The 12,201-nt window shown below is 42.3% G+C and overlaps 1 protein-coding gene across 35 annotated transcripts in view; it reads right to left on the bottom strand.

Moving 5' to 3' along the window:
• Positions 1 to 12,201, bottom strand: part of ICA1 (islet cell autoantigen 1) — a 162,641-nt gene that overhangs the window by 36,974 nt on the left and 113,466 nt on the right. For all 35 annotated transcript variants that reach the window (XM_086397640.1, XM_086397650.1, XM_086397658.1 and 32 more), the window contains one exon: positions 11,697 to 11,795. In XM_086397640.1, coding sequence (XP_086253766.1) covers positions 11,697 to 11,795 — 99 coding nt within the window. The remainder of the gene's footprint in view (positions 1 to 11,696; positions 11,796 to 12,201) is intronic.

Below are 12,201 nucleotides of genomic sequence, written 5' to 3'. Positions count from 1 at the left end.
GGGCAACAGGAAGAGTCTCGGGAGACCTGGATAAAGAGGTCAACAGGGGTCACACGGGGAGACTGTTCCTTTACTCACATTCCTCACTACTTAACATTTCCCCCCCATTAGTTTCCTCATGCTCGTTTGCTTTTTCCATCTCTCCACTACACAACAACTAAATGGAATCCACGATCCTGGCCTGGAGGGGGAAATGCTGTGAAGGGCAGCATTGGGACAAATGAGGCAACTGGAATATGGGCTGCACTCTGGGTGTTCTCTCTTTCTGTCTCTCTCTCTAAATATGCACACACACACGCCCCCAGAAACGTCTGCTAAAAGCTGGGCACACATGTGTAAGTGTATCTTGGAAATGTGCAACCACAAGGAGGAGTTCAACAGATGTCAAGGACTTACTCTTTTCAACTGAGCTGCCAATCACGGCATTGTATTCATACACACCACACACACACACACACCCCACTTCCAGCAGTTTTGTTCTCCAAGGAGTGGTTCAACCCTGGTCAAAGTGAAGCCAGGAGAATTTCCAGCCAGTGCTCCGATGGCTACACGTCTCGCTTTTAGATGCTGGGACGCTGGCTCAGGCCTGCCGGTTGGCTCCGGTTATCTCCTCGCTGCGTTTCCTTTGTATCCAGCAGCACTGGCGGGGCCAGGGCGGCCCTCTCAGCCGTGTCTAGCTGCCACAGCGCTTGCCTAAGCCCCTGAGATGCCCTTGACAGCTCCACGGTTATCATCCTTTCTGTTTCCAGCCTGACCTCCCCTCAGGACCACACTCCAGCAGCTCTCAGACAATCCCTTTGTAATGTAAACCACTTATTCCTTCTTTTCAACCCCCGCCCCTGCTGGGCCATTAGCAGGGACTCAACTGTTGGCTCCCTGTCACCACAATCACAGTTAAGTCACTTTTGTTCTTCACCCACAGAAAGGCCGGTTCCAATTGCTGCTTTAATTTATTATTAATAATTCCTGTGACAATCACTCCTTTCTTTCTACTATTACCGTTGTCCTTAAAACAATTTGGTTGTTGTCACTCAAGAGAGGTACTGTGATGCACTTGTTGGTTGATAAATTAATGTACATAAGGTTAAACTGCAAAAATTAGAGCTCTTTAGTTAGGACATTCTAAGGCTCAGGGGAATAATATGAAAAGGTTTGTAAAATCATAAGCAAAATGAATACTGAGTACATGGGCTTGTTTGTTAAATATCAGAATTTTGAACTAAGGGGACTCATGCGTGTGTATTATCTCTATATAATTCACGCACAACAATTCACTCATTTAAAGTGTACAGTTCAACGGTTTTCAGTGTAGTCCCAGTTGTGCGATTATTACCACCATCAATTTTAGAACATTTTCAGAAGACATCTCTTGTATTAAGAAAGAGACTTAGACCAAACTAAGCTACAGGTTCCTCTACAGAGCAATGGAAAAAACCACACACTACCACATATGGAACTTGTTTCTTACAAAAGATGGCACACATTGAAGACATAAAGAGGCTGAGAGGAACTCTGAAACATGTGGAGGACAAATCATGCCTGCCCTCCTCTCTCAAAATCAGTTCCTGGGTGTGACTGTTCGATTCAGGATACGCTACATACACGGTGAATCACGACTCTTTCCCAGGTTTGATGACAAAGGCCCAACTAGGGGCAGGGGGTTGGAGGTGAATTCTTCAGATTCTTTTCAAGTCCACAACTCAGCTGAAAACACTTAACCCTGCAGCATCCTTAAAAGTCAGAGGTGACAGCATCTTCTGTGTGACACGAACATCTGCTCAGGCAAAAGGAATCTCAGAGGCCTGGCTGACTATACTGACCAGGCAGACATCAGATGGAAGTAGTCTGAATCACTGATGGATGCCACCTTCCCATCCATATCCAGAAATAACATGTCAAAGCATTCTGTTTCTAAACCCCAAACCCTCTAGGTCCTTCATTAAAATTGCTTGTGAAAATCACTGTCCATTAGAAGTGATACAGCCTCATGTAAGACAGACAGGTTCTCTGTGAAGGAGGGAATGTCCTAGACCAAATAATCTTTCTCTCTTAGGGTTACACTGACATGCTAATAGTTTCCATCAATGCCTAAATGGTTTCAGGAAGCGCACACACAACATGTAAGATCAGCATGACAGAGGAAACGCACAGATCGAGCTTGCAAAAGTGTCTTAGAGAGGAAACAGCTTAATACAATAATGGGAGTTACTACTTCCTGTATTAGAAAAATAAAAGCAAGAGCAACATTCATCTGAATGGAAGAAAAACTACTCAGCAAAACAAATTTCACAGGCAAACACCAGCAGCCAGCCCTCATCTAACAACCTACATGTAATGTTTGACAGGAGGGTGACATTTTCTCTAATCTTTAATTATGACTTTTAATTTTCTTAGGCTACTTCTCATTAATTACATGATATGAATATAAAGGTGCCAAACAATTGTTTATAAAAGGAAATAAAAGTGCTCAAAATAGCAAGGTATGGTGAAAAGATGCTGAACTCAGTTGGGCGTGTGTGCATTTGTGTTTGTATAATTAGTAGCACATGAGGAATAAAAAGCAGAGGCCATGATGATGCGTACAAGGCACATAATTTATGGATATTTAGCACATATGTCCTCCCCACCCATGCAGCTATAAATTTATAAAGGCACTATACAAGAGACACAATTAATCTAGCCTGAGAAGGTGCTCTTGAATCCTACTGTAGAGCAAAGGAGTTAGACAGTGAAATTAGAGAAAAATAAGCACAATCTATTCTCTAAAATAAGATGGAAAACTGGTACTAAGAAGGCATCATACTGCAGTGGAAAGAGATGGACTTTGGAAAAAGCTTCATGCTACACAATGGAAAAGGGTCTTTACGTCTTGGGAGTCTCTGTTTACCCATCAGAACAAAGGAGGTAAATTATCCGTTCTTGTGACATGTGTGGGTGTGGATGTGTGCTAAGTCCTGTCTGACTCTTTGTAACCCCATGGACTATAGCCCACCAGGCTCTTCTGTCCACGCGATTTCTCAGGCAAGAATACTAGAGTGGGTTTCCATTTCCTACTCCAGGGGATCTTCCTGACACAGAAACGGAACCCGAATCTCCTGCCTTGGCAGGTGGAATCTTTACCACTAGTGCTGATTATCTGAGATATCACTATTGCAGAGTACCAAGCTCAAAGTAAGTACTCAAAAGGTGTTTTATCAATGACTTTAAAGATCTAAAAGGGATGCCACGTCTTAAAGGCTCATTTTGTGTTCAGTTCAGTCACTCAGTCATGTCCGACTCTTTGCGAACCCATGGATGGCAGCATGCCAGGCTTCCCTGCTGCTGCTAAGTCACTTCAGTCGTGTCTGACTCTGTGTGACCCCAGAGATGGCAGCCCACCAGGCTCCCCCATCCCTGGGATTCTCCAGGCTTCCCTATCCATCACCAACTCCCAGAGCTTGCTCAAACTCCTGTCTATCAAGTCGGTGATACCATCCAATCATCTCATCCTTTGTCATCCCTTTCTCCTCCTGCCTTCAATCCTTCCCAGCACTAGGGTCTTTTCCAATGAGTCAGTTCTTCGAATCAGGTGGCCAAAGTATTGGAGCTTCAGCTTTAGTATCAGTCCTTTCAATGAATATTCAGGATTGATTTCCTTTAGGATTGACTGGTTTGATCTCCTTGCCATCCAAGGGACACTCAAGAGTCTTCTCTAACACCACAGTTCAAAAGCATCAATTCTTTGGCGCTCAGCCTTCTTTATGGCCCTACTCTCATATCCATACATGACTACTAGATGAACCTTTGTTGGCAAAGTAATGTTTCTGCTTTTTATTATGCTATCTAGGTTGGTCATAGCTTTTCTTCTAAGCAGCAGGTGTCTTTTTATTTCATGGCTGCAGTCACCATCTGCAGTGATTTTGGAGCCCAAAAAATGAACTCTGTCACTGTTTCCATTAGTTCCCCATCTATTTGCCATGAAGTGATGGGACCAGATGCCATGATTTTCGTGTTCTGAATGTTGGTTTTTAAGCCACCTTTTTCACTCTCCTCTTTCACTTTCATCAAGCGGCTCTTTGTTTTTCTTCACTTTCAAGGTGGTATCATCTGAGTATCTGAAGTTATTGATATTTCTCCTGGCAATCTTGATTCCAGTTTGTGCTTCATCCAGCCCAGCATTTCGCATGATGTACTCTGCATATATGTTAAATAAACAGGGTGACAATAAACAGCCCTGACATACTCCTTTCCCAATTTGGAACTAGTTAGTTGTTCCATGTCTGGTTCTAACTGTCACTTCTTGACCTGGGTCAAGCAAAGAAAAACAGATTTCTCAGGAGGCAGATAAGGTGGTCTGGTATTTCTAACTCTTGAAGAATTTTCCACAGTTTGTTGTGATCAACACAGTCAAAGGCTTTGGCATAGTCAATAAAGCAGATGTTTTCTGGAACTCTCTTGCTTTTGTGATGATCCAACGGATGTTGGCAATTTGATCTCTGGTTCCTCTGCCTTTTCTAAATCCACCTTGAACATCTGGAAGTTCTCAGTTCATGTACTGTTGAAGCCTGGCTTGGAAATTTTTGATCATTACTTTGCTAGTGTGTGAGATGAGTGCAATTGTGCAGTAGTTTGAACATTCTTTGGCATTGCCTTTCTTTGGGATTGCAATGAAAACTGATCTATTCCAGTCCTGTGGCCACTGCTGAGTTTTCCAAATTTGTCGACATACTGAGTGCAGCATTTTCACAGCATCATTTTAGGATCTGAAATAGCTCAGCTGGAATTCCATCACCTCCACTAGCTTTGTTCATAGTGATGCTTCCTAAAGCCCACTTGACTTCTCATTCCAGGATGTCTGACTCTAGGTGAGTGATCACACCATCGTGGTAATCTGGGTCATTAAGATCTTTTTTGTATAATTCTTGACAGCTTTTCTTAATATCTTCTGCTTCTGTTAGGTCCATACTGCTTCTGCCCTTGATTGTGCCCATCTTTGCATGAAATGTTCCCTTGGTATCTCTAATTTTCTTGACGAGACCTCTAGCCTTTCTCATTCTACTGTTTTCCTCTATTTCTTTGCATTGATCACTGAGGAAGGCTTTCTTATCTCTCCTTGCTATTCTTTGGAACTCTGCATTCAGATGGGTATAACTTTCTTTTCTCCTTTGTCTTTCACTTCTCTTCTTTTCTCAGCTATTTGTAAGGCCTCCTCAGACAACCATTTTGCCTTTTTGCATTTCTTTTTCTTGGGGATGGTCTCAATCCCTGCATCCTGTACAATGTCATGAACCTCTGTCCATAGTTCTTCAGGCACTCTATCGGATCTAATCCCTTCAATCTGTGACTTCCACTGTATAATTGTAAGGGATTTGATTTAGGTCATACCTGAATGGTCTAGTGGTTTTCCCTACTTTCTTCAATTTAAGTCTGAATTTGGCAATAAGGAGTTCATGATATGAGCCACAGTCAGCTCCCAGTCTTGTTTTTGCTGACTATATAGAGCTTCTCCATCTTCGGCTGCAAAGAATATACTCGATCTGATTTCGGTGTTGACCATCTGGTGATGTCCATGTGTAGTCTTCTCTTGTGTGGTTGGAAGAGGGTTTTTACCAGTGCGTTCTCTTGGCAAAACTCCTTTAGCCTTTGCCCTGCTTCATTCTGTACTCCACGTGTTAAGTGAATTCTATGTCTCACACATCTCCCAAAATGCAGATAAACACTGTCATTCTGATTTCCTGAAATGGACACAGAGACCCAGGGAAAGTGAAATAACTTGCTTAAGGCCAGTCAACCATTCGCAAGTAGAGACAATATTTGAATCTAGGTCTTTACAATTCTACAACTAGTTAAGAAATTATACAGGATGGCCAAGCCAAGAATATTTACTGAACTCCCTTTTCATCTAAAGTGCTCATGAGATGGAGAGGACTTCATTCCAAATTGTAAAGGAAGGGCCATGGGTTCCAGGCACCCGAAGACTGACATATAAAAGATGCTTTTCATTTTCAAAAGAATACTTCAAAGTGCTATTTTTAATTGAAGGTTTAGAACTGTACTTTTAAGATGTTGTACTGTACTTTTAAAGCTTTAAAATGTCTCTGTGTGTATGTATTTGTCTGTGCTGGGTCTTCACTGCTGCCCGGGCTTTTCTCTAGTTGTGGGCAATGGGGGCTGCTCGCCAGTTGTGGTGTGCGGGCTTCTCACTGCAGTGGCTTCTCCTGTTGCAGAGCAGGGGCTCGAGGGCACACGGGCTTCAGTAGCTGTGGCGAACGGGCTCAGCTGCCCTGCAGCATATGGGATCATCCCGGTTCAGGGATCGAACTTGTGTCCCCAGCACTGGAAGGCGGACTCTTTTACCACTACACCAACAGGGAAGCCCCACAGAGGTAATTTTTATAAGTGGCAATTCTGCTTTCTCTGCCCTCCTGCCTCGTGGCCAGAAGGGCAACTGGAAGAAGTACCATGTGACAGAGTACAAGAAACATAAGCATCTCTGTTCCCAGGATCTACCATGTACTGACCATGTGGCCTTGGGCACATTACTAGACCTTTCTGAGCTTCGGTTTCCTCATTTGAAACATGGGAACAAGAACAAGTATGCCCACTTCCCCAAGGCTATTTTGAGGATTAACTAAAATATACGCACTTTCTATATGTCAATGCTGAACCTAACAGTATTATTCATTATGAGATCCAACCTTGGTACATTAGAGTCACACGTACCATGACAAATTCCCGTAGACACTACTGCCCTTCACCCTTAGTAGAGTGCCTGGCATAAAGTAACTATGCACACAATGACGATATTCTTTCCTTTTCCCTCAAGGAAAAGCTGGAAAATGAGAAGAGATGGGGGCTGGAGAAACATCCTGCTGTTGTGAACAGGGCCTGGGCTACCAGCTGCCTGGAAGGACCAATGTCAGTCACAGGATGGGAAGGATGAATGGATGAGCAGCCACGCCTGGGCTTGTCCAGCTCCGATTTCAGTGGTAGCTGTGGTCAGTCTCTCTGCTGCTCCTCTCCAGGTGACCCAGCTGCATCCCAATTTGCTGTTTGCAATGATCTGGTCTGGAGCAGCTTGGGGGAAAACATTATTCTGCTAAATGCTGTGTAAAATAATGACACTGAGAGAATACTTGAAAGTCTAAAAGGATATTCTGGATGTTTGCCACGAGTAATTGCCATGTTGAGGCTGGCAACTAAAATTGCATCGCAAAGATATTTACCCAATTTTCATAAAAACTATTATGGCTTTATTTTCAAAGCAAGTAACTACAGAGCCATGTGGCTTGTCAGTAAATGCTCAAGTGATTAACTGAGAAATGTGGAGGTGGGTGGAAGAAGGCTGTTAGGCATACAGATTGGAGAAAAACAAAATTTAGAAAAAGATGTTTTTTGAATTGTGAGAGCTGAAAGCATTTCATGCTCCAGAATGATGATCCATATAATCACGCTAAGTCCTTGACCCCAGGAGAGAAAGGAGGGAACACTGGCACATCTGTTTCAATGGTTATTTTTGAACATGCACAGTTAGGTTTTCAAATTCAGGTTTCCTTAAACTCTTGGCACAGAACAAGGCCGGCTGCAAAGGTAAAGTGCATTTTTTAGTATTAGCCCTGTTTCGGGGGTGGGAAGTCCTCCTACTTTTCCAGGGTGCGGGCTGGCCTGCCCTCTCCTGGTGGGGATGACCTGAGCCAAGACCAGAGCCTGCAGGGCAGAAGGGCTGCAGGGGTGTCCTGGGGAGCAGGGAGGGAGGAGGTTGGTTTCCCTGGGCAAGGTCTGTGAGGCCTACTATCCCACTGCTATTCACAGCCTTGCCTGTGCAAAACTAATAATGCACAGGGAGCAAGGAAGTAGCTGAGGGCTTACCTAGGGCCTCAGTGGTAAAGACTCAGTCCTCCAATGCAGGAGACATGGGTTCGATCCCTGGGTTGGGAATATCCCCTGGTGAAGGGCATGGCAATTTCCACTCCAGTATTCTTGCCTGGAAAATCCCATGGACAGAGGAGCCTGGTAGGTCGCACAGAGTCAAAAAGGACCGAGTGACTAAATGACGATAACAACACAATAAAGAAAGTACCTGAAACTGGGCTATAGAACCTGACAACCGCAACAGACCCTTCTGTACTGATACTGCCAATGGCTGTTTCCTGGACCTATTCGTGCACTCATGCTAAGTCACTGCAGTTGTGTCAGAGTCTTTGCAATGCCATGAACTGTAGCTGCCAGGCTCCTCTGTCTGTTGGATTCTTCAGGCAAGAATCCTGGAGTAGGTTGCCATTTCCTTCTCCCGGGGAACTTCCCAACCCAGGGATGGAACTGGTGTCTCTTACGTCTCCTACATTGGCAGCTGGGTTCTTTACCCCTAGCACCACCTGGGAAGCCCCTTCTGGACCTATTAAAGAATGTTTAATAAGTACATCCCTACCATCCCCACCATGGGCTCCTGGTGCTACCATGGAGGCTGCCACTCCCGTGAAAACCACCACCACCACCACCACACGGCCGGGCAGGGCAGAGCTGGACCCAGGCTGTGCTCCCACATACTTTGCTTTATCCCATTATCAGAGTCTAAGACTGTCTCCTCCCCCAAACCCTGGAATGGGGTACACCACAGGAATACACTCTGCTACTATTTCCATTCAATATAGGTCCTCAGCCCTTCCCAAATACAAATACAGAAGGACATGCCTTCCCTTTAACCAGTATCTCCCAGGGAGCCTGTCCATGTCTCCAAAGGCCCCACTGATTACTCTCTGTAAAGACAATTGACTCAGTCCATGTGTCAGCATGCCAGAGAGCAGAGACAAGGCCAGGATTTCAGATTTTCCAAAGAAAAGCCACTTGACTCCTAAGGGCTTTTTTTTTTTCTTTTTATGTTTTAATTTTTTTTTTCTCCCTGACGCCTGTTCTGGATCTGTAGGGAGATGTGTAAGTAAGTGACATCCTGAAAGGATGAAGCAAACTTGACCACATCTGAAGGCTGGTAATTGAAGACGGGTACTGCTTTCCTACAGACAGCATTTCTTGTACTTTTTGCCCCCAAAAGCTTTAAACTCTTGGTCTAAATTACTTTCTCTAAAAAAGCTTTCAAGATAGGGCTAGTCACATTCCATTCCTCTCCCCATGACTTAATAACTTTTACCATGTAAAAAACCTTCCCAGGTGATTTGGAATCAGTATAAAACGAACACATCAGTGACGATTACTCATGCAAAACATGTATGTTTAGTAACATTGTAATGAACCAATAAAGATTTATTGTTTGAAAATATGAGATTAGGGAATTGCTTCTTTTATTGGAAACCACTCAAAAGACAATTTCTCAACTCTCAGTTTGAGTTGTTACCATTATTAGATTAACAGGGTTTTTAAAAAATAAAATTTTAAGACTAAATTTTCCTTAAGGTTAAAATGCTACAAAAATTTATTTATCATAAAATTAGAATGACAAAGGAATATGTCAATAAGCATAGAATCAAGATAATCACACCAGGCCTGAGTAAAAATGTCGTAGCTGTTATTCCATAAAACAGTACTACAAAATATTCCTAAAATATCAAAATAGTCACTTGGAAAATTTTCAAGTTGTGTGAGATAGAGACTCTGTTCACTTTTATAAAGAAAATATAAATATAAAAATATTATGTAAGAAAGAATTACACCTATTTTCTAGAGAAAGGCTTATAAGAAATAAAACCTGAACTCCTGGCATGTGAGTTTCATCCCTGTAATTCTGTAACAGAAGACTCTCTGCTCTAAACAGGATGCACCGACTGTTTAACACATTCATTATCATCCTTCATCAAGCATAAAACTAACAGTCAGGAAATACAGCTGCAATGGCACAATTACCAACACACTCGGAATACGCCCTGCAGCAAAGAAAGCAAATGAGTTGCTTTTCATTAACAGAGCTTGGCACACCTCTCCAAAGACATTGTTTTCTTTCCAGCCAGTGTCTCAAAAGGCACTTCAGGGGCTATTTGCTTAGGTAAATCCAGGGAACAAGTAAATCATGAAAATATTTAAATTTCAAAATATTCATTATCGATATACAGTGCCATTCATATGTGTGTGTATACACACACACACACACACGTGTGTGTATATACAATATATGTAGATATATCAACATATGTATTGAAAGATGACTTGATCAAGTCAAAATCTTTATATAAAAGACTTGTATTTTTAAAACATTATTAGTGCAAGAGGGTTGGTAAATCAGGTTGTAGTCCATATTTGAGTGTGACACATAGGTGTTCTTGGTCTTCATTCTCACAGTCTGCGGCATACAATATGATATGCAACATGCCTCCATCTAGGCAGTAATGGGCTGGGTAATAACAGGGTTCTATTATATGGGTTTGAGTCCATATAAAGAAAATAATTAGCTACTAGCTTCAGATTCTAATATAACATGTCATCATTGAAAGCTTAGATGAATAGCCTTCTAAAGAGGTAATAAAAGCACACTTTATTTGGTTGACTTCTGGACACTTAACATTCCTATAATCTTATTACACCTTAACATATGTATTACTCCTACTGAATTTATATTATAATTAAACTGTTACTTAAACCCTAATTTAAGGAAGGCCTGGGGGATGTAAAAGGCAACGGGTAATCATCTGCCCCAAATATTTTGAATTATATCCTAAAGCATGGCCACCAGACTTTCACTAAATTCTCTGCCCAGAAATCCTCTAGCATAATCAACACAGTCCTCTTTGCAGGAAAAATATCACAGAAAAATTTAAGGAGCTGAATTTTCCTCAACACAGGAGGCCAGGGATACACAGGGTTACTACTGTCTTAGTACTTTTGTAGATATGGTGACATTATGAACATCTCAAAATCAAAGAGGTGTTTTAAGGCAACAAATAAAAAGAAAAAAAGTAAAAACTTCCTAATGTTTTGTTAAGCAAAGTGATGAGACCTACTTACAAACTGCCTGAAAAATTAAAAGGAAGGTATTTTCAAGATGAAGTTTAATGAGTTCTTTCCTGATCTCTTCCTTTCAAAGATATTAATCTGACCTGGCAACGAAGCACCCAGCGTTCTGTCACCATTCTGAAAGTTCTTCTAGAATCTAAATCACTTCCTTAACTCAATATATTTTCACCCGCAGCAACCATCAGAGAGCAAAATGACTCCACCTTCAGTTGTGATGCTGAGAACCTGACATTTTGAAAGCATTCCTTTTGGGTTGAGAAATCACTGAGTTTAATATTGCTGCTTCAGTTAGGAAATATGATTGCAGCGTTAGGAAAAAGTTATATTCTATATGGGCTGGTACTCACAGAATAAAATATTTGTTAGAGGAGAAAAAAGAAAATACTTTCCTATGTGAATATATTTTAATGAGTAAAAGGTAACACAGTGTACTAGGCTTGCATCATCTTTTCTTCAGCAACAGCAAACAAGTACTTTAAAGGGAGCTGGGCCAATCACTAGGCTCAGGATCACCACAATTCATCTCCCAGTCACAAGTACCAAGGTTCAACCTGTGGTTTTGGATGCTTGTGGCTTTTGTTGTACTGAATACTGATGGGATAAAAAAGATTCTACTGGTGAAGGGCGGGGGCATAATTATCTCTTTGACATTAAGAGTCTGTCATAATAATGACGCTTGCTTCAATGTACATTGCTGGTGATAGAAACAAGACTTGAGTTTTTATAAGATTTTCTAATGGACTTTCTAGCTTTCGTACCTTTAACGTGGTAAATTCATATGGCTGATAACCCCTGAAGCTCTCATGGATGGCTGCCATAGTGTGAGAAGTTTTCTCCCAAAAATGAAGCAGAGTGGTCTGTAAAGAAAGACAGTAAAGCCATTAGCATTTGAAATGCCTCAGATCTAGTCATGGGCCCTAGAAGAAGTGTGTCCATCTGTGGCTTTCAAGGTCTTCTCAAATACGATTTTGACTCACCTCTGCAGCCTCGTCTCCTATCACACCTCTACTCACACCCTGTATTTCAGCCAAACGTCATGGCTCCCTGTCCCCTTATAGCTCACACTGCTCCACCCCTTAGGAGGCTCTCCTCTCCATTCTCTTTGTACTCATCTCACCCGATCCATCCTCCAAAACCCAGGGCTGGTCAATGACAATGGACTTTTGTGATCCCTCACCTGATTCCATGTTTCCCTCTTCAAGCCTCCACTGGATTTTTGGTGGATCTCATTTCACTTAGCACACCCTGTTCTGTCTTTGAGGC

This window comes from Bos grunniens, chromosome 4, assembly GCF_055505025.1.
Source record: "Bos grunniens cultivar Pamir isolate PY7600 chromosome 4, Bosgru_T2T1.0, whole genome shotgun sequence".
NCBI lineage: Eukaryota > Metazoa > Chordata > Mammalia > Artiodactyla > Bovidae > Bos > Bos grunniens.
Note: the sequence above shows the minus strand (reverse complement) of the source record. Positions and strands in the feature narration are given on the sequence as shown.